We start from the raw sequence: 23,040 nt of genomic DNA, 5'->3' as shown, positions 1-23,040 counted from the left end.
AGGGTGGTGTCATCTGCGTATCTGAGATTATTGATATTTCTCCCAGCAATCTTGATTCCAGCTTGTGCTTCTTCCAGCCCAGCGTTTCTCATGATGTACTCTACATGTAAGTTAAATAAGCAAGGTCGGAATATACAGCCTTGACGTTCTCCTTTTCCTATTTGGAACCAGTCTCTTGTTCCATGTCCAGTTCTAACTGTTGCTTCCTGACCTGCATACAGATTTCTCAAGAGGCAGGTCAGGTGGTCTGGGATTCCCATCTCTTTCAGAATTTTCCACAGTTTATTGTGATCCACACAGTCAAAGGCTTTGGCATAGTCAATAAAGCAGAAATAGATATTTTTCTGGAACTCTCTTCCTTTTTCAATGATCCAGCGGATGTTGGCAATTTGATCTCTGGTTCCTCTGCCTTTTCTAAAACCAGCTTGAACATCTGGAAGTTCACGGTTCACATATTGCTGAAGCCTGGCTTGGAGAATTTTGAGCATTACTTTACTAGTGTGTGAGATGAATGCAATTGTGTGGTAGTTTGAGCATTCTTTGACATTGCCTTTCTTTGGAATTGGAATGAAAACACCTTTTCCAGCTCTGTCCGCCACTGCTGAGTTTTCCAAGTTTGCTGGCATATTGAGTGCAGCACTTTCACAGCATCACTTTTCAGGATTTGAAATAGCTCAACTGGAATTCCATCACCTCCACTAGCTTTGTTTGCAGTGATGCTTTCTAAGGCCCACTTGACTTCACAATCCAGGATGTCTGGCTCTAGGTGAGTGATCACACCATCGTGATTATCTTGGTTGTGAAGATCTTTTTTGTACAGTTCTTCTGTGTATTCTTGCCACCTCTTCTTAATATCTTCTGCTTCTCTTAGGTCCATACCATTTCTGTCCTTTATCGAGCCCATCTTTGCATGAAATGTTTCCTTGGTATCTCTGATTTTCTTGAAGAGATCTCTAGTCTTTCCCATTCTGTTGTTTTCCTCTATTTCTTTGCACTGATTGCTGAGAAAGGCTTTCTTATCTCTCCTTGCTATTCTTTGGAACTCTGCATTCAGATGCTTATTTCTTTCCTTTTCTCCTTTGCTTTTCGCTTTTCTTCTTTTCACAGCTATTTGTAAGGCCTCCTCAGACAGCTGTTTCGCTTTTTTGCATTTCTTTTCCATGGGGATGGTCTTGATCCCTGTCTCCTGTACAGTGTCACGAACCTTACTTTTAGGCATATTTAAAACCCAGCACTGTTAAGTTTTCCAATTTCAAATTCAAAGTGTTAGTCACTCAGTCATGTCTGTCTGTGACCAAAGGACTGCAGCCTGCCAGACTCCTCTGTCCTCCACTATCTTGTGGAGTTAGCTCAAATTCATGTCTATTGAGTCAGTGATGCTCTCCAACCTTCTTGTCCTCTGTTGTCCCCTTTCTCCTCCTGCCTTCGATCTTTCCCAGCATCAGGGTCTTCTCTGATGAGTGAGCTCTTCACATCAGGTGGCTGAAGTATTGGAGCTTCAGCCTCAGCATCAGGCCTTCTGATGAATATTCTAACTTGATTTCCTTTAGGATTTTGACTGGTTTAGTCTCTTTGCAGTCCAAGGACTCTCACGAGTCTACTCCAACACCACAGTTTAAAATCATCAATCCTTCAGCACTCAGCCTTCTTTATGATCCAACTCTCATATATCCATACATCACTACTGGAAAAATAGTATCTATGTTTTAAACCCAATCTCCTAATTTATCCCTCCCTTCATGTTTCCCCTTTCATAAACATAATTTGATTTTGAGATCTGTGAGTTGGTTTCTGTTTTGTAAATAAGCTTATTTTGATTAGATTCCACATGTGAGTGATGTGATATTTGTTTTTCTCTGAGTTCCTTCACTTAGTATTGTAATTTTGAGACCCTTCTGTGTTGCTGCAAATGGCATTATTTAATTCTTTTTATAGCCGAGTTATATTCCATTTTTTGTGTGTGTCTGTGTGTACACTGCATCTTCTTTACCCATTCTTCTGCTGGTGGACACTTAGGTTGCTTCCATGTCTTGGCTATTGTCAATAGTTCTGCAGTGAACACTGGGGTGCCTGTACCTATTTGAATTATGGTTTTCTCCAGGACTTCCCTGGTGGCTCAGATGGTAAAGCATCTTGCTTACAATGCGGGAGACCTGGATTTGATCCCTGGGTTGGGAAGATCCTCTGGAGAAGGAAATGGCAACCCACTCCAGTATTCTTGCCTGGAAAATCCCATGGACAGAGCAGCATGGTGGGCTACAGTCCACTGGGTCGCAAAGAGTCGGACACGACTGAGCAACTTCACTTTCACTTTTTCCACTTTTCTCCAGATATATGCCAAGGACTGGGATTGCTGAATCATATGGCAAGTTTATACTTAGTTTTTAAAGAAACCTCATAGAGTTCTCCACAGTGGGTGTACCTACTTACATTCCATAAACAGTGTAGGAGGGTTCCCTTTCTCCACACTCTCTCAAGCATTTACTGTTTGTAGATTTTTTGATGGTGGCTATTCTGATTGGTGTGAAATGATACCTCATTGTAGTATTTCTGCATTTCTCTAATAATTAGTGATGCGGAGCATCCTTTCTGAACATCCTTTCATGTGCTTTTTGGTCATCTGTAGACGTTCCTTACAGAAATGTATGTTTAGATCCTACACTCATTTTGTGATCGGGTTGTTTGTTTTTTGATATTGAGCTCTTTGAGCTGTTTGAAAGTGTTGGAGATTAATCTTTTGTTAGTTGCATCATTTACAAATATTGTTGCCCATCATGTGGGTTGTGGTCTGTCCTGTTTATGATTTCCTGCACTGTGCCAAAGCTTTTAAGTTTGATTAAATCCCATTTGCTTATTTCTGTTTTTATTTTCATTATTCTAAGAGGTGGATGAAAAAAGATATTGCTTTAATTTAGGTCAGAGAGTGTTGTGCCTATATTTTCCTCTAAGGTTTTTATAGGGGCTATCCTTATATTTAAGTCTTTAGTCCATTTTGAGTTTGTTTCTGTGTATGATGTTAGGGAGTGTTCTAATTTCCTTCTTATACCTGTAGCTATTGAGTTTTCTTATCACCACTTGTTGAAGAGGCTGTCTTTGTGCCTTTGTATAGTCTTGCCTCCTCTATCATAGATTAATTGACCATTGGGCATAGGTTTCTCCCTGGAGTTTCTGTCTTGTTTCATTGATCAGTCAGTATATTTCTGTTTTTGTGCTAGGACCAGTGTTTTAATTACTGAAGCTTGCAGAGTAGGCTGAAGTCAGGGTACCTGATTCTATCAGCTCTTGCTTTTCTTTCTCAAGATTGCTTTGAATATTTGGGGCCTTCTGTTTCCAAATACACTGTAAAATTTTTTTATTCTGGTTCTGTGGAAAATTCCATTGGTAATTTGATAGAAACTGCACTGAATCTGTAGATTGCTTTGGGTAGTATAGTTATTTTGGCAGTTATATAGCTATAATGTAGCTTTGATCTCTGTTTATTTCAGTTTCCTATCTTTCCCTCTTAGTTTAGGTATGGGATTATTGATATTGTTTCTTTCAGAAAATGAGCTTATAGTTCTTGCACATGCACACTTGTCAGTCTGGCAGGCCAAGCCTCTGCGAGCATGGGCAATGTGTTTCGAGGTGTTGCTTAGCAACGATCATTCTGGGATGAAAGATTCTAAACTGTTGAGCTTCCCAGTTGGGACATTGTGGCAGGGCTGCTCTGGCTTACCTGTAGTGTTTGTGTTGGGTTTAGGGGACTCTGAAGAGCTGAGGGGGAGGTGAGGTGTGTTGGAGCTTGTAGGCTCTGCAATGAAGAAGAGTTTTGGCTTCAGGAGGAAGAAGGGCATCTCGCCCTTTGGCTCCTCCGTCAACCCAGTGAGAGACAGCGGTCATAGAATCAACTTCCGAGGTCCTTGCATCCAAGACGAGGACCTCGGAAAGATCCACAAAGCTGCCAGTGTCAGCAACATAGCCAAAGTACAGCAGGTTCTGTTGCCCAGGGGGAATGGCCTGAATGACAGGGAGAAGATGAACAGGTAAGAGGGGTGAAGGGCCTGGCAGGGGTCCCTCCTGTGAGTTTCCCTTCCAAGGCTCTTGGACACCTTCCTGAGATCCAGCACCCCACAGACTTTATAGTCAGCAGAAAGCCTTAGCTGGTTTCAGACCCACTTGTAATTCCCCTTATAGGGCACTTTGCTGATGGTTTTGAAGTCATTTAACTGAATGTCAGTAATCACAGAAACGAAATGAAACATGGATAACATCTGTTTTTTCTGTCTTCCTCCTACTTTTTATTTGCATGGGTTAGCATGATGTACTCATGAGTAAGAGCTCTCAAGTTCTACAGCCTTCAAGAAATCTTCTGGAACCTCCTGGCTCTCACATTTTTTCTCATGTGATTTATGAAAACACTTCTTCATGGATCGCCAATCCATGGATCATGGCAGTGGACAGATTTCTGATGGTGTTGTGTCAGCATCTTATTTTTAATTTACATATTTTTATACCATAAGGTATATATTACAGAAAACTGCATAGTGAGCAAAATAATTCCCATGAGAGGTCAACTTCTGGATTAAAAATTCCTCAGATACAATTCAACATCCGTTTTATATCAGTGTATACTTAGGTGTATATGTTCTTTGCTGAAGGACATTAGAAGACAGCTTGCTGTGTCCTGAATAGGAAGACATTTTCTTAGGATGTATGGTTTTTCTATACTTAAACCAAATCAATATATCGTGATTTTAAACATTTTGGGTTACGTATGCTGTCTTTAATTATTGTGATGAAATTAAAATTGTACATAGTAGACTAAGACTTGCCCTTCTTGATATAAAAATGTGCCATAAATGCCCACAAAATATTCATTCCCTAACAACTGTAAAGGGGATAGATAAATGAATGGAACAGAATAGAAAACGCCCAAACACCCAAATGTAGGTAAAACTTTAGAACTTGATACTGATGGCATTTTCTGTTAGGGAAGCTAAATTGTATGTAGATGGTGAAGAAATAACCTGATAAAAGAGAAAAGTAACTACATTTTTATCTCACCAAAAAGTTTCAGATGGAGTGTGGATCAAACATTTTAAATATGCACAGAGAGAAAAGTACCAGAAGAAAACTCAAATTCTTATTTATACATTGTTTTTCTTGCTGACAGTGACCTTCTTTTCTTTCCATTTCCATTGTTTCTTAACCCTAATTTTTTAAATTGGAGAATAATTGCTTTACAATGTTGTGTTGTTTTCTGTTGTATAACATCATAGATCAGTTCTAAGTATACATATATCCCCTTCCTCATGAGCCTCTTCCCACCCCAAAGGCCTCACTAAGAATTATTTCAAAAGCAAGAATTCTTGAGTTTCCTGGATTTGGGCACACACAAAAAAATGAAAAGAAATCTGGAGGTTGAATTAACATTTTAACAACTCAAAAAAAATGTAGCACTCTTTGTCAATCAAGCTGTCTATAGGCAAGTCAGATTAGCAGACAAGGTTGGTCTTTTTGGCACTAATAGGAATGTAGTACAGATAAAAATAATTTGGTGCTTTCAATTTTTTTTAGAATTTTTTTTGAGTATTAATATCTTCTGACAACTTTATCTGAAATGATCTAAGAATTTTATAGTTGTTTTTAATATTAGTGTTAAAATATTATTTATCACATTTTTAATACATAGCACTCACTAACTGATTTCTGAATATAAAGAAAAGAGACCTGAAACTTCTCCTGAAAATAGCAACTCAGGTACATCATCTGATACTGAATTACTCTTGGTGATTCTACCATAGATAAAGTAGGAGTGAGGAAGTTTCAGTAATGAAAGAACTATGAAAAAATAGGTGTAAATTGCATGTGTGTTTTATTTTCTAAATTAATTTTTTAATACTCTAGTATTCACAGTTCTTTAAGAGGTTAATTATAGGTGATTTAACATCAAAGACAGTATTGTCTGAAAAGAAATCCATGTATTTAACATGGCCCCTAAAGTCCTATATTAGATCTTAGTGTAAATAAGAAAAAAAATTTTAACTTAGTATGATGTATATTTATTTCTATAGTCATATTATATCAAATTGGACTTCTTATGAGACTGAACATTCATTTTTAGAAATAGTTTGCATTTAATGAATGAATAGTTAGTAGTTACTATGTAGTGATTAGTCTCACTAAAATAGTTACCTGAGAACCTGAATAATCCCTTCCTGGTAGGATAAGAAATGATAAACAATAAGAACTGCAAAGCAGAGCCAGTGTGCAGCATAATAGTGAGAGATTATTTCTGAAAGATACCTACCAACAGTACAGAAGGCGGAAAAGCAATGCCTGGTTGAGATCCAGTTATTTCACCTAGTGTTGTACCAAGAACGTCTCTATTACCAACTTCATTCCTTACAGATCCAAAGAGAGTGAGGTAGGTTGACTTCATTAGGACCAAATGTTTTCTTCCATGTGTTAGATAATTGTCATGACAGTATAGTTTTTTAAGAACAAGATGTTCTCTTGCCATCTGTTAAAAGATTATCATAATCGATATTCAAATAGATCAACTTGGGACTCTGCAGGTTCTACTAAAAGCACAAAAAATACTTCGGATTAACAAAAACAGCATTAGGCCTGCTCAATGTGGCACATTGCACAGGGTGTCTGAGGATACCTTTAACTGAGTAGACCTCTATCTAATCAAAGGGGGCTTCCCAGATGGCTCACTAGTAGGGAATCCACCTGCCAATGCCGGAGATATGGCTTGATCCCTGTGTCGGTAAGATCCCCTGGAGAAGGAGTGGCAATCCACTCCACTACTTTTGCCTGGGAAATCCCATGGACAGAAGAGCCTGGTGAGCTGCAGTCCATGGGGTTGCAAGAGTCAGACATGACTTGGTAACTGAACAACAAAAACATCTATCAAAGAACTGTAGGTTGGTTTAATACATTAGTCAGAGGAGATACAGAGATGACAGAGTCTTAATCTTCAATATATTCATAATAGAAAAGAGTTGTCTCTGGTTAATTTCTGTATTTTTCTAAACAAAATTTTCAAAGAAAACATGCTTATTTAGTTGTTCATTTGTTCACTAAACAGATAACTTTCAAGAGTCTTTTATGTACATTGTTCTGATGTCACAGGGTGCAAACATTTAAAAATCACTGCCCCTGCTCTTCAGGCTCGAGCTTGCGGGCTCCTCTCCCCATGGAGTCACTGCATGTGAGTCATCCCTCTAGCATCAGATCATGATGACCCCTGGGAAATGTTGTCCAAAAGCACCAGAGTCCGTGGCTCCCTCCATCCTTCCCTCCCTTCCTCCCTCCCCTTGTTCATCAGCTTAGGCTGTGATGATGTATGACTTCCAAGCTGCAAAAGCATGATTTCTATAAACATTTGCCATATAATGGGGAGGATTGATATAATGATATCCCTCATTAGTACACAGCACTCTTTGGACCATCCTGCTCTATGTGGTCCAGATACTCTTGAGCAATGGAAGGAGAGAATATCAAGAGATTCTTTTTAAACATATTAGTGTGTGTGTATATATATATATGTAAGTATTTAGACATTTTTTAAAAGTTCAGCTTCTGTGTACCCTACTGCATGCTCTCCACTACAGTTCCAGTCCCCATTCTCACAACCGAGTTGACCCCCTTTACCCGTCTGCCCTCCCCCACCTCCCTTTCAAGATATTATCCTTTCCAAATCTGGAATCACTACATCTTTCATACTTCTCTTGCCTTTGGAAAGCGGGCCAGGAAGAGAAGACTTTGATTCCTAATTTTTACCACACTGTAAAGTTCAGTGCCTGTAGACCTAGCTTCCTTGTGATAGGGCATTTTCATTGTGAACTGAAGAGTCAGAGAAGTTATGTCCCTGCAAGACGCCTATAGTCTCTGTTCGCTGCTCCAGGCAATGGAAGCCCAGAAACACTGAGCTGTTTAAGTGTGCTATTGTCAGTTTATGGTACTGATTCTATTAATGGTATAATATCATTTTCTGTCAGTCTCCTGGAATTTGGTTAGAATTATGGTCATTGTAAACAGAAGTTCTATGTTTTTTTGTTTTGCATTTGATGACTATAAAGGGGAGGAGTGGTCCTTAGGCATTAGTGGCCTACAAGTGTAGTACAATCACTGTTCCCTCTAGTGTGGTCCGAAAGGAATACTTTTAAACAAAGCCATCAGTCTTGAGGTTTTATATTCTGTATTTTTCTTTTGTTGATTTAAAATGCATCTTGTTCTTTTCTTTAATATTGGATGAGAGTTCTGAAGAAGACTCTTTAAACAGGTAGGATCTTCAGGATGTTTTAAATTATATGTTTAACTAAGGGAACATGGAGAAGAGAAACTAATGTTTGTTGAGCGTTCTACTCTGGGTTAGACACTGCATTACGTACTTAACATTTGTGACCTCATAGAGTCATCGCAGCAGCTTTGTAAAGTAGATGTGTCCTACTTTTACTTAATTAGACAACTCTGGTTTCAAGAGGTTAATGAATTTACCCGTGATTCCGTGGTTAAAATGAGTTGACCTGTGATTTGACAGTTGGCCTTCCTGGCTCCCACGTCCACTCCCATGTCCCTCAGCAGAGACCGAGAAGTACCCGTATAGCATATAAGTTAAAGATAGATATAAATTAGTTCTTTGACTTGTCTACATTTTAAGTTTTGACATTGTGGGGAAACTCCCTGTACTCCCTGTAAAGGAGAGAACTGAGGCCTTCTCAATAAGTGGTTTCCCTGCTGACGGACATAGACTCCCCTTTTGAATGGACTCAGATTAGTCTCTGAACCAGGAACAGACAATGGAGAAGGAAAAGCTTATTCTTCCACTTTGTTTTAAGTTATCAGGTTTATTCCAGTTTGGGCAAACAAAAATTATTTCAATCCATCAATTGGATTTTCTGTTCAGCTATTAGAACTTTTGGTGAAAACAGATTATTTTTAGGCTCTGCCGATATATTGGCTGTCACTCTCTGTATGGAAAGTAAAAATGAGTGTTAACTGGATATTTCATAGTTTGGGAGAGATGGAAGCAGAGTTAGGTAACTAAAAACTTTTTTGGAGACTTGCCTGGGGTTGCAGTGGTTAAGATGGTTAATAAGACTTCTTCCAGTATAGGCAGTGTGGGTTTGATATTCAGTCAGGGAAGCTAAGATCTCACATGTTTCAGGGTCAGACAGCCAAAACATAACATAGAAGCACCATTGGAACAAATTCAATAAAGACTTTAAAACTGGTGCGCGCTCCGCGAGCGCCGAGCCAGGTCTGGGTCGCGGTCGCGGTCACGGTGGTGGGTGGCGGGTGTGCCCGGGCCGAAAAATTAAAAAAAAAAAAAAAAAAAAAGACTTTAAAGCTGGTCCACATCAAAAAATCTTAAAAAAAAAAAAAAAAAGCTGTTTTAAAACAGGCCAAATTTTATTCATGTCAAGAAAGTTCATTTAATATATAAAAACTTTCACTTGTTTTGTTGTTGTTGTTATTCAAAGAAATGAACTCACTCATTTTTATTGTATGTTTTTGCCTTAAAGGTTTCCCAATAAACCTGGTGTTGACTTAGGGCCTACATCAGACGATAAAGTCTTAGATTTTAAAACCAAGGTAAAGTGTTCCATTGTGAAATTAGTTTTCCTGTTCTGAATTTAGTTTCATATAGTATTTACTCTTATGATTAAACAATGAAAGTGAAAAATAGATTCAAGGGATTAGATCTGATTAACAGAGTGCCTGATGAGCTATGGATGGATATTCGTGACATTGTACAGGAGGCAGTGATCAAGACCATCCCCAAGAAAAAGAAATGCAAAAAGGCAAAATGGTTGTCTGAGGAGGCTTTACAAATAGCTGAGAAAAGAAGAGAAGCAAAATGCAAAGGAGAAAAGGAAAGATATACCCATTTTAATGCAGAGTTCCAAAGAATAGCAAGGAGAGATAAGAAAGCCTTTCTCAGCAATCAGTGCAAAGAAATAGAGGAAAACAACAGAATGGGAAAGACTAGAGATCTCTTCAAGAAAATCAGAGATACCATGGGAACATTTCATGCAAAGATGGGCACAATAAAGGACAGAAATGCTATGGACCTAACAGAAGCAGAATATATTAAGATGAGGTGGCAACAATACACAGAACTATACAAAAAAGATCTTCGTGACCCAGATAACCAGGATGGTGTGATCACTCACCTAGAGCCAAACATCCTGGAATGCGAAGTTTAGTGGGCCTTAGGAAGCATCACTAGGAACAAAGCAGGTGGAGGTGATGGAATTGCAGTTTAGCTCTGTCAAATCCTAAAAGATGATGCTGTGTAAGTGCTGCACTCAATATGCCAGAAAATCTGGAAGACTGAGCAGTGGCCACAGGACAGGAAAAGTCAGTTTTCATTCCAATCCCAAAGAAAAACAATGCCAAAGAATGTTAAAACTACCGCATAATTGCATTAATCTCACATGCTAGCAAAGTGATGCTCAAAATTCTTCAAGCCAGGCTTCAGTAGTACGTGAACCAAGAACTTCCAGATGCTCAAACTGGATTTAGAAAAGGCAGAGGAACCAGAGATCAAATTGCCAACATCCTCTGGATCATAAAAAAAGCAACAGATTTCCAGAAAAGCATCTACTTCTGCTTTATTGACTGTGCCAAATCATTTGACTCTGTGGATCACAATAAAGTGTAGAAAATTCTTAAAAGAGATGGGAATACCAGACCACCTGACCTGCCTCTTGAGAAATCTGTATATAGGACAAGAAGCAACAGTTAGAACTGGATATGGAACAACACACTGGCTCCAAATCGGGAAAGGAGTACACATCTTTTGGTTTCCGTTCGAATGGAATATCTTTTTCCACCCTTACTTTCAGTGTGTGTGTGTCTCTAGGTCTGAAGTGGGTCTCTTGTAGGCAACATATAAATGGCTCTTGTTATCGTTATCTATTCAGTTACTCTGTATCTTTTGGTTGGTGCATTCGATCCATTTACATTTATAGTAATTATTGATATGTATGTTCCTATAGGCATTTTCTTAATTGTTTTGGGTTTGTTTTTGTAGGTCTTTCCTTTCTCTTGTGTTTACTGGCTATGTAAGTCCCTTGAGTATTTGTTGTAAGGCTGGTTTGATGGTGCTAAATTCTCTTAACTTTTGCTTGTCTGTAAAGCTTTTGATTTCTCTATCAATTTTGTATGAGTTCTTTTCAAATAGGATTTTCTATTTCTTTCTTATAGCATAATAGTACTTTAAAATGATTCATAATTACATCCTCACATAAGCATTTCTCTTCTACAATTTCAAACTTGTCGTTTAAGATCAATTTTAAAAAGAAGTCTTCTTATCACATCTTGAATTGGTGTTTTACAATTAAATTTTTTCACTAAACTTAAAAATGCTTATTATTGTAATATCCCACAAGTGAATATTTCATATATTTATACAGCTTTATATCTTTGAAACAGATGCTGAAATATATAATTGACAACTTTAATCTCATAGTTTTCTTCCCCTGGTATTGTTTTATTTTCAAAAGTTCAGAATTCTGCCTATGTTTATACTAATTATACCAGCTTAGTATATTTTACAAATAATTATCCCAAGTGTATATGCTTTCCCTGAAAAAGTTTCTCTATTTCTAACCCAATGGTATTTATCCAAATCTTTTCAAGTCCCTTGCATGCCTCAAATTCATTTATTACACCCCAAACTGAAGCCATTGTCCTTGACGCGTCCCTCCTTCCTGCCTCTTTATAAGCAACCCTGTCATCTGTCCTCCCATCCTAGTAGACAGAATCACTGAAATGCTACAGGAGGAAAAGCTCTGGACTCCACCTTCCTTGAAATTACTGTATCCAGTCACTCAGCAAGTTCAGTATTTTCTACCTGCTTAACATTTTTCATATCTTATTACCCTAATTCATTTTTCACCTATCATCTTGAAATATTCTTTTCCAGTTTTGCTCTCCTGATGTTCATGTTGCTGCCAGAGTAATTATTCTAAAACATACTTGCCAATCTTTTCTTTCCTCTTGACTCTGCAGTTGGTTGTAGAATGACTCTTACCATCTTTATTTGGCTGTTTTTTACAGCCAAATTTGCTTTTTAATTGCACTTTCATACATACATGTACAGTGTGTAGTGTGCTTAATGTCCTCTGTGGAGTAATGCTTATCAGTTTTTGTTTTTTCCATGATGCTGTCTTTAAAATCCTGTCATATTTACTACTTCCTGGTGTAAATATGAATATATTTGAATAAAAGCATGGCACCAAATAAAATAAAATATATTTGTGGTGATGTAACACCTTTACTCATCTCACATGCTAGTAAAGTGATGCTTTAAATTCTCCAAGCCAGGCTTCAGCAATACACGAACTGTGAACTTTCAAATGTTCAAGCTGGTTTTAGAAAAGGCAGAGAAACCAGAGATCAAATTGCCAACATCTGCTGGATCATCGAAAAAGCAAGAGAGTTCCAGAAAAACATCTATTTCTGCTTTATTGACTATGCCAAAGCCTTTGACTGTGTGGACCACAATAAACTGTGGAAAATTCTGAAACAGATGGGAATATCAGACCACCTAACCTGCCTCTTGAGAAATCTGTATGCAGGTCAGGAAGCAACAGTTAGAACTGGATATGGAACAACAGACTGGGAAAAGGAGTATGTCAAGGCTGTATATTGTCACCTTGCTTATTTAACTTATATGCAGAGTACATCATGAGAAACACTGGGCTGGAAGAAGCACAAGCTGGAATCAAGATTGCAGGGAGAAATATCAATAACCACAGATATGCAGATGATACCACCCTTATAGCAGAAAGTGAAGAAGAACTATAGAGCCTTTTGATGAAAGTGAAAGAGGAGCGTGAAAAAGTTGGCTTAAAGCTCAACATTCAGAAAACTAAGATCATGTCATCCAGTCCCATCACTTCATGGGAAATAGATGGGGAAACAGTGGCTGACTTTATTTTTCTGGGCTCCAAAATCACTGCAGATTGTGATTGCAGCCATGAAATTAAAAGATGCTTACTCTTTGGAAGGAAAGTTGTGACCAACCTAGACAGCATATTAAAAGCAGAGACATTACTTTGTCAACAAAGGTCCATCTAGTCAAGGCTATGGTTTTTCCAGTGGTCATGTATGGATGTGAGAATTGGACTATAAAGAAAGCTGAACATAGAAGAATTGATGCTTTTGAACTATGGTGTTGGAGAAGATTCTTGAGAGTCCCTTGGACTGCAAGGAGGTCCAACCAGTCTATCCTAAAGGAGATAAATCTTGGGTGTTCATTGGAAGGACTGATGTTGAAGCTGAAACTCCAATACTTTGGCCACCTGAGGGAAGAGCTGACTCATTTGAAAAGACCCTGTTGCTGGGAAAGATTGAGGGCAGGAGGAGAAAGGGACGACAGAGGATGAGATGGATGGATGGCATAACCAACTCAATGGACATGGGTTTGGGTGGACTCTGGGAGTTGGTGATGGACAGGAAGGCCTGATGTGGTGCGGTTCATGGGGTCACAAAGAGTCAGACATGACTGAGCAACTGAACTGAACTGAATACCTTTACTTGTGTAGTAGATCCCCATCATGTGAAGGAAAAGGATGACACTTGCTTTCTCCCACTTGAACCTGATCCTCCAGTTTTGTCTCTCTGTATGGTTCCCAGTAACTCTGCTCTAGTTTTCTATGTGACTGGTGAACATTGTTTCACATCTCACCCATGTGCTCGGGCCGCCCTTCCTAGAACCCCCCTCATGTCCTGGCTCTGCACTGTCTGTCTTCTGAGACACAGCCCTTTGTCCCAGCGTTCCTTGAGCTTCGCAAGTTCACCTGCCTCCTTTCTCCTTTGTGCCTTTCCTGCGCTCTGTCTGCTTCAGTTGCAGAGCTGTTGAAGGATACTTTTCTGCTCTTGTTTGTTTTCCTGTGTCTCTACCTCGCCTAGAACACAATGCAGAATCACTCTTTTCTTTACATTTCCAACTTCTCCCAGGACAGTGTCTATGATTTCCTAGACACAGTGAATGTTTGTCATCTTACTGATTGAGTGAGTGGCCAAATGAATGAATATGTTTTCTGAAGTTGGGTTTTTGTTTTATTTTGTCTTGTTTGTATAGGAAGGAGCCACAAAGTCAGAACTTGTTGCAGAAAAAAGTGATACTGATATTATTGACAGGGCTCCCCAAGAGCAAACAAATCATGACCATTTGAGTTCTGTTGATGGAGCACACAAAAATACTAGAAGTGGTAAGTTAGGGAACATCTGTGAATTTTTCCTATGCTTAAAAGCTCATATAAAACCATCTAAAGAGTATGCATCCAAATATGATATGCATTTCTTTTGAAGTATATTTCTTTTGCTCTCTTTCTTCAGAACTATCCCACCTACCACCAACCTTTTCTTCCTGAGAATGCTTCAACTCTCTGAAATTCTTTTCCACTACTTTATTTTATTGAAATATTCATGGCTAGAGATAGGCTTATATATGTCTTTAAAATTCATAGTTAGTAAATGTTCTCATTAATGTATCTGTGACACCATTTTCCAGATATGCTGTCAGCCTTAGGATTGGGAGAAGAGGAAGATATAGAATCACCTCAGGATTCTGAGGTATTGTCTTCTATTATTATTTTGAAATGGAAGCACCAAGTGATGTAAGAACATAAAAGCAAGAGATGCTATGACTTTCTCACCTTTGCATTTCCCCATCAAAACTTGGTTCTTACTTTAAACCTGTATTGAATAAAATAATTCTGTGCTAAATACTACCAAATAGTACACTTTTGTTCATTTGCAAGATTCACCTAATGAAATCAGTGTTGTACAGAAACCAAGGCTTAGAAGTCCTAAGGAATCCATTGGGGTTCTGAAGTTACATTTATCTAAAAACCGTAGCATTACTCCAGGTCAGTCTGTGATCAAATGTTTCTTTCTTTCTTCCTCTGTTCCTTCCTTTCTTCTTTCAATTTTTATTGAAGTACAGTTGATATACCGTATTGTGTCAGTTTCCTGTGTGCATCAAAGTGAATCAGTTACATATATATATACATATATATTTAAATCAACTCTTTTTTATATTCATTTCCCATATGCGCTTTTACCAAATATTGAGTAGAGTTCCTGGTGCTATACAGTAGGTCCTTATTATTTATCTATTTTATACACAGTAGTGTGTATGTGTCAGTCCCAATCTCTGAACCAAATGTATGTTTCTTTGGTACATATGCATGCGTAAAACTGTTAGGGTCAGAGAGAAACAGGTTGAATTGTGGGTTTTTGCAACACTGACATTGAAAAGTAACTATGTGAAACTTGAACCTATTACTACATTTGGATTGTCAGGTTGATTTGCAAAGAACATTTCAAGAGAAGTAAAAGCATGGGAAATAGTAATAAATATGTGGGGTTATAATAACAGCAGTTAGCTTTAGTGATGTTTTAGTAAGTGCAAACCATTTTGGATCGCTTAAGTAGCATGTGCAGAGTACATTTATGGCATCTGTACTTGAAGTAACATGAAGTATCAATGTCCTGTTTGAAGGTGGGAGCTATGGAGGGAGATAAGAAGGGCCTGATCTCTTAGATGCAGGCAGCCACTGCCTGGTGATCCAGCACCGTGTTTGAATTCAGCATCCTGGTTCTGTCACATAGCAGCTGTGGGATATTGGCAAAACCTATCTTAACCTGGTTAAAAGTAGGCAGTTTTTAAAAGTACGGTATTTTCTTCAAAAGGGATTAGGAACTCTTTGTGCAACTCATTATTATCATTAATTCTAGCAGAGTATCTCTGAGAGCCTTCCACAGAAGTATGTGGATCGTTTATCTGGAACTGCTGGTGAAAGGGGAAAAAAGACATTAAATGTACAAGTAGAAGGTAAGAACTGTATTTTACAGAAAAGTCATTTGACAGAACCTTGGTTGAAAATGGGAATGCTGATATATTCTAATAGGCAAAGAAAATCACCTGTCGGACGGGTAGTGAGAAAAAAGGAGAAAACCAGGGCAATTTTGTGTATCTTATCAGGTGCCAATGACAGATTACATTGAGAATCCAGTTTAAGAAGCTAAATTATTAGTTATTAAGCTTACTTTACTGTCCAATGTTTAAGACTTTGTCTGGTTAAGGCTCTCCAATGCAGGGGGTGCAGGTTCTATCCCTGGTCAGGGAACTAAGATTCCATGTGACACATGACAAAAAAAAAAATATATGTATATATATAAGTTCTGTTTCAAGATACTCTACACCCTAAGGAAGGTCAAGAAATAAGAAGCAAGAGGGAATGAAGAATGAGAGAGGCAGAGGGCACAGGGAGGAAAAGAAGAAAGGGAAGCATGGGTCTGTGGGGGAAGGTAGCAATAAGTAATAAAGGTCTTTAGATAAACGGAGAGTATTTGACATGGACGATGAATTTGAAGTGAGCTTCCGGCACCAAAGCTTGTCAGAGAAGAACAGCAAAGTTCTCCCCCTCTTCCTGTTTTACTCGTTATTAGGAAGACATTGAGAACTGAGGTCTCGGCAGCAGAGCTGTGCTTTATCCTCTGTGGAGGAGCACTGGCATAGGTGCTCAGCTGTAAATGTTTCAAATTGATATCATACGAAATGTTGCTGCTTTCTAGGATGGTGTCACATAGGCCACAACAAGAGAACTGGAAAGAAGGAGAGAGCAGGGGGCGTGATGGGGAGACAAGGAACACACAGCATGAAAGCGAGTTCACTGGAAAGTTTCCAACTTCTAATGTAGTTTCAGTATCTAATGCAGTGTTACTTCAACTTAATTCACTCTCCTGAAAACTTAGCCTCCGTTTCCTCACTCTAACACTTCCCCCCAAACTGAAACTGCATTAGAAGTTGGAAACTTTCCAGTGGACTTGCTTTCATGCCTGTAGAAGCACTCCGGGAGTTGGTGACGGATAGGGAGACCTGGCGTGCTGCAATTCATGGAGTCGCAAAGAGTCGGACACGACTGAGCGACTGAACTGAACTGACCTGAATGTAGAAGCAGACTCCTTATAGACTGGAGTTTCTCAAATTTTAATTAGTAGCTTGAGGACCAAGTGTGAAGTATACATGCTGAGCAGGAGGTCTGGGAATCTGCATTTCTAACAAGCTCTCAGAGTAGCAAGGGTGTAGCCTTGCGTTTAGAGAAATCTGGAAGAAGAGCTTTGGATAGTGGAGAACATAACAGGATCAAGGAAAAGCATTATTTTGTTTTTCTTTCTGAGCATGTTTATAACCAGAGGGAAACAAAGAGTTCAAGTAGCAATTATAGGTGTAAAATACCATTGCTAAGCAAAGAGGGAGAAAGAAATGGTAGGGATGATCCATAGAAAGGATGTAAAGGGGGAAGATTTAAGACCACAGATCCAGAGATTACCATTTGGAGAGGAGAGAATCTACTGAAAGGACAAAGGGAGGAAAGTAAGGCCTTAGGGAGGTGAGTTTGGAGTTGATGAGGACCCTTGAGAGAACTCCTTCTAGATGGCTTCAGTGTATTTACAGGGAAAAGAGATAAGATCACTGTTGCTCCAGAGAATCCTGGAGGTTGGAGGGGATGCTCGAAGTGGGGAAAACTACAGGCTCTCAGGCATCAAAGATATATGTTGTACCAGTATTTGTGATTCAAATTAGATTAATTTGAAAAAGGATTCATTTTTTTAAAACATAGCTGATTTTTTGAGAGTTGTTTCATAGAAATCCTTTGAAGCATTAGCATGATGTACCATACCAAACTAAGTTTTGAAGCCAAACAGATTAATCAGGTTCATTCCCTAAATGCTAGAAATACTTTTAATAAATACTAAACTGATTTTGAAACATGCAAATTTTTAATTTCTAATAATTCTCTGGCAATTGAATTTATTATTTCCTTTTTGATAATTGTATTTCAATATTGAGAATTTATTATACATTATTTCCTAGATGTGTCTAATATACCTTCTTGTATGAGTGGATCAAGAAACTTTAAGATGGCTAAACTAGAGGAGCCAAGACATGTGGGCAAACCAGTAGCCCACATGGATATGGGAAAAAAATGAATATTTTTATGAGCCATTGTCTACAAGTGTATATCCAGACTAATCAGTTCATTACTCTGTCTCTGATGAGAAATGAATTATACATTTTAGTGAACTGTCACCCCAGCTGTGCACTCCTTAAATGACTGGACAGATTGAAGAACATGATAAATACTTGTAATATAATGGTGCAAATGATAACTGCTGTGTTGCATTCAAGATATGCTGTTGCATTTTACCATCAGCTTTCACATTTATTTTCTTGGGTTCATGATTTGCTCCTCTGATTAAGATCCATTTTCTCCTCATCAGTCAACATGTTCACATCGATCTATATGCACTTTAATATTTTATAAAGCCATTGAAAACATAATGTTACTTTTGAAGTATTAACTGCATGTTTTGGTAAACCTGTATTCCTATTTTTTCTTCACTATCTTTAGTGGATTCATAAGTCTGTCTTACCAGTGTCCTAAGATCCCCCTAAAAACAAGACACTAAAACCAAATGTATTCAGTGCAAAGACAAGGACTCTGCTCATTACTAACTCTGCATGAATATGAAGCTGCTGCTGCTGCTGCTAAGTCACTTCAGTCATGTCCGACTCTGTGCGACCCCATAGCCCATCAGGCTCCCCCATCCCTGGGATTCTCCAGGCAAGAACACTAGAGTGGGTTGCCATTTCCTTAGCTGGCTTTCATATTTACATGTAATTAACTCTATGTCCCTTTTCGCTTTTAGATTCTGCTGAGAAATATCCTAACATGAAGGTAAAAATGTTTATGATTTTATCTTGAATTATGAACTGTGGATTGTATCATATATGCATTATTTAGTAATCAACTCGTTTCCAAACCCCATTCAGCCTGCAGTCAGAATGAAAAATTATGTTCCTAATAAAACAGTCAGAATGAAGGATTTACAAACGTCCGGTTCAGGTAAATTTTTCGGTACACAGTTAACTCTGGAAAGAAGGACACTGAAATATTTGAAATGCTCAGTCTTCAAAGTTCTAACTTATTTTTGCAAATTTAATTTAAGAATTTAACATAAATAAGGCAAATGTTATTGTTGATACCTGTGCTTTGAAACAAAAGATATTTACAAGCATAAGAAAAAAAAATTTTTTAAATGTAAGCTTGAACTCAAGATGTTTCTGTATATGTTTCAGTACCCTGAAGTTCTCAGTTTGGAACCTCTATACTTCTCAGGAATTCTCAGAGATTAAATGTTAGACTCTTAAGATTTTTCCAATGTCCAAAAATGTTTGTTTGAACCCTGAACTTTCCCTAGAGTAAAACTTCACTTGCTACTATATCAGTTATGTTTCAGCTTATAATTATTTCATTATAGTGCTGTTACACAGATGAAAGTAGGCCAATCAGATATTTTGATTAGCAGACTGAATGTGTGTGTGTTTGTGTATGTGTGTGTGAGTGTGTGGTGTCTTTGATTATTAGAAGTAGGGGAAGTAATCATACTTTAATAAATATTTGATAGATAAAATCTTTTTAAACAGTGATTCTGAAAGTTGTTTGCTTTAGGATCCTTTTATACTTTTAGAAATTATTGAGAATTCCAAGGAACTTTCGTTTATGTGTACTGATGTTTACTATATTGGAGTTCAGTTCAGTTTAGTCGCTGAGTCGTGTCTGACTCTGCGACCCCATGGACGGCTGCACACCAGGCTTCCTTGTCCATCACTAACTCCCGGAGTTTACTCAGACTCACGTCCATCGAATTAGTGATGCCACCCAACCATCTCATCCTCTGTCGTCCCCTTCTCCTCCTGCCTTCAGTTTTTCCCAGCATCAGGGTCTTTTCCAGTGAGTCAACTCTTCACATCAGGTGGACAAAGTACTGGAGTTTCAGCTTCAGCATCAGTCCTTTCAGTGAATATTCAGGACTGATTTCCCTTAGGATGGACTGGTTGGATCTCTTTGCAGTCCAAGGGACTCGCAAGAGTCTTCTCCAACATCACAGTTCAAAAGCATCATTCCTCAGTGTGCAGGTTTCTGTATATAGTTCAACTCTCACATCCATACAAGACTACTGGAAAAATCATAGCTTTGATGAGTCAGACCGATATTGGCAAAGTAATGTCTCTGCTCTTTAATATGCAGTCAAGGTTGGTCATAGCTTTTCTTCCAAGGAGCAAGCGTCTTTTAATTTCATGGGTACAGTCACCTTCTGCAGTGATTTTGGAGTACCCCCCAAAATAAAGTCTGTCACTGTTTCCACTATTTCTCCATCTATTTCCTATGAAGAGATGGGACCAGATGCCATGATCTTCGTTTTCTGAATGTTGAGTTTTAAACCAACTTTGTCACTCTCCTCTTTCACTCTCATCAAAAGGCTCTTAAGTTCTTTGATTTCTACCATAAGGGTGGTGTCATCTGCATATTTGTGGTTGTTGATTTTTCTCCTGGCTATCTTGATTTCAGCTTGTGCTTCATCTAGCCCAGCATTTCGCATGATGTACTCTGTATATAAGCTAAATAAGCAGGGTAACAATATACAGCCTCGGCATACTCCTTTCCCTATTTGGAATCAGTCTGTTGTTTCATGTCCAGTTCTAACTGTTGCTGTTGACCTGCATACAGATTTCTCAGGAGGCCGGTCAGGTGGTCTGGTATTCCCATCTCTTTAAGAATTTTCCAGTTTGTTGTGATCCACACAGTTAAAAGCTTTGGGATGATCAATAAAGCTGAAGTAGATGTTTTTCTGGAACTCTCTTGCTTTTTTATGACAATGGATGTTGGCAATTTGATCTTGGTTCCTTTGCCTTTTCTAAATCTGGCTTGAATATCTGGAAGTTCATGTTTCATGTACTGTTGAAGACTGGCTTTGGAGAATTTTGAGTATGACTTTGCTAACGTGTAAAACGAGTGCAATTGTGTGGTAGTTTGAACATTTTTTGGCATTCCCTTTCATTGGGATTGAAATGAAAACTGACCATTTCCAGTCCTGTGGCCACTACTGAGTTTTCCAGATTTCCTGGTATATTGAGGGCAGCACTTTCATAGCATCATTGTTTAGGATTTGAAATAGCTCAACTGGAATTTCATCACCTCTACTAGCTTTGTTCGTAGTGATGCTTCCTAAGGCCCACCTGACTTCACATTCCAGGATGTCTGGCTCTAAGTGAGAGATCACTGGCTATCTTGATTTCAGCTTGTGCTTCATCTGGGTCATGAAGATCTTTTCTGTATAGTTCTTTTGTGTGTTCTTACCACCTCTTCTGAATATCTTCTGCATCTGTTAGGTCCATACCATTTCTGTCCTTTATTGTGCCCATTTTTGCATGAAATGGTCCCTTGGTATATTTCATTTTCTTGAGGAGATCTCTATTCTTTCTCATTCTATTGTTTTCCTCTATTTCTTTGCATTGATCACTGAGGAAGGCTTTCTTATCTCTCCTTGCTATTCTTTGGAACTCTGCATTCAAATGGGTATATCTTTCCTTTTCTCCTTTGCCTTTAACTTCTCTTCTTTTCTCAGATATTTGTAAGGCCTCCTCAGACAACCATTTTGCATTTTTGCATTTCTTTTTCTTGGAAATGTTCTTAATCACTGCCTCCTCTGCAATGTCACAAATCTCTGTCCATAGTTCTTCAGGCACTCTATCAAATCTACTCCCTTGAATCTATTTGTCAGTTCCACTGTATCATCCTAAGGGGTTTGATTTAGGTTATACCTGAATGATCTAGTGGTTTTCCCTACTTTTCTTCAATTTAAGTCTGAAGTTGGCAAAAGGAGTTCAGGATCTGAGCCGCAGTCAGCTCCCAGTCTTGTTTTTGCTGACTGTATAGAGCTTCTGCATCTTTGGCTGCAAAGAATATAATCAATCTGTTTTCGGGATTGACCATCTGGTGATGTCCATGTGTAGAGTCTTCTCTTGTGCTGTTGGAAGAGGGTGTTTGCTATGACCAGTATGTTCTCTTGGCAAAGCTCTGTTCACCTTTGCCCTGCTTCATTCTGTACTCCAAGGCCAAATTTGCCTGTTATTTCAGGGATCTCGTGACTTCCTACATTTGTATTCCAGTCCCCTATAATGAAAAGAACATCTTTTTTGGGTGTTAGTTCTAGAAGGTCTTGTAGGTCATCATAGAACCATTCAACTTCAGTCTCTTCAACATAACTGGTCAGGGCATAGACTTGGATTACTGTGATATTGAATGGTTTGCTGTGGAAACGAACAGAGATCATTCTGTCATTTTTGAGATTGCATCCAAGTACTGTTTCGGACTCTTGTTGACTGTGATGGCTACACCATTTCCTCTAACGGACTCTTGCCCACGGTACTAGATACAATGGTCATCTGAGTTAAATTCACCCACTCCAGTCCATTTGGGTGCTTCCCTGGTAGCTCAGTCGGTAAAGAATCTGCCTGTAGTGCAGGAGATCCAGATTCGATGCCTGGGTCAGGAAGATCCCCTGGGGAGGGAAATGGCAACCCATTCCAGCATTCTTGCTTGGAAAATCCTATCACCAGAGGAGCCTGGCAAGCTACAGTACATGGGGTCATGAAAGTCGGACCCGACTTAGGACTAAACCACAAACCAGTCCATTTTAGTTCACTGAGTCCTAAAATGTCTCTGAAGAACTTCACTGTGCACTCAGAAAGAATGAGGATGGAAGTAATGTTTAGAGTTGTGAAAATAGTTTTGACCTCTTGGACCCCCTGGCCCAGTGGATCTCTGGATTTCAGGGATTCTCAGGTCACACTTCAGAACCAATTTTAAACCATTGACCCGGTTGGATGTGAAATGATAAACGGGCCCTTGTGTTGACATGGAGTTTAAAGTTTCACTTTTACATTTCTTGCTTGTTTCTTTGATTTCTCTTAAGTAATTTAGACCTGACAAGTCCTTTTTTTCTAAAGTGAATATTTCTGTGTTGTATTCATTCTTGCCTCATTGCACTCTGTGCTCTCTGGATCCAGTGTGGTCCTAGACTTATCCTATTTTCACATGGAAATAATTAGTCACCCACAAGACTCATTTCTTATGTAAGTTTATGATGTCTATCTAAGGCTTAAAACATCAGTTCTAA

At 38.6% G+C, this 23,040-nt stretch overlaps 1 protein-coding gene and 1 pseudogene across 1 annotated transcript in view; both read left to right on the top strand.

Annotated features, from left to right (window-relative positions):
* Positions 1 to 23,040, top strand: part of LOC138416846 (patched domain-containing protein 3-like) — a 159,404-nt pseudogene that overhangs the window by 78,413 nt on the left and 57,951 nt on the right.
* Positions 3,796 to 23,040, top strand: part of LOC138417249 (ankyrin repeat domain-containing protein 26-like) — a 48,895-nt gene continuing 29,650 nt past the window's right edge. Inside the window, exons 1-8 of the mRNA XM_069547070.1 lie at positions 3,796 to 4,022; positions 9,516 to 9,585; positions 14,087 to 14,216; positions 14,519 to 14,580; positions 15,751 to 15,844; positions 17,891 to 17,988; positions 18,726 to 18,755; positions 18,851 to 18,917. Of these exons, the coding sequence (XP_069403171.1) occupies positions 3,796 to 4,022; positions 9,516 to 9,585; positions 14,087 to 14,216; positions 14,519 to 14,580; positions 15,751 to 15,844; positions 17,891 to 17,988; positions 18,726 to 18,755; positions 18,851 to 18,917 (778 nt within the window). The remainder of the gene's footprint in view (positions 4,023 to 9,515; positions 9,586 to 14,086; positions 14,217 to 14,518; positions 14,581 to 15,750; positions 15,845 to 17,890; positions 17,989 to 18,725; positions 18,756 to 18,850; positions 18,918 to 23,040) is intronic.

Source organism: Ovis canadensis, chromosome 13, assembly GCF_042477335.2.
Source record: "Ovis canadensis isolate MfBH-ARS-UI-01 breed Bighorn chromosome 13, ARS-UI_OviCan_v2, whole genome shotgun sequence".
Classification (NCBI taxonomy): Eukaryota; Metazoa; Chordata; class Mammalia; order Artiodactyla; family Bovidae; genus Ovis; species Ovis canadensis.
Note: the sequence above shows the minus strand (reverse complement) of the source record. Positions and strands in the feature narration are given on the sequence as shown.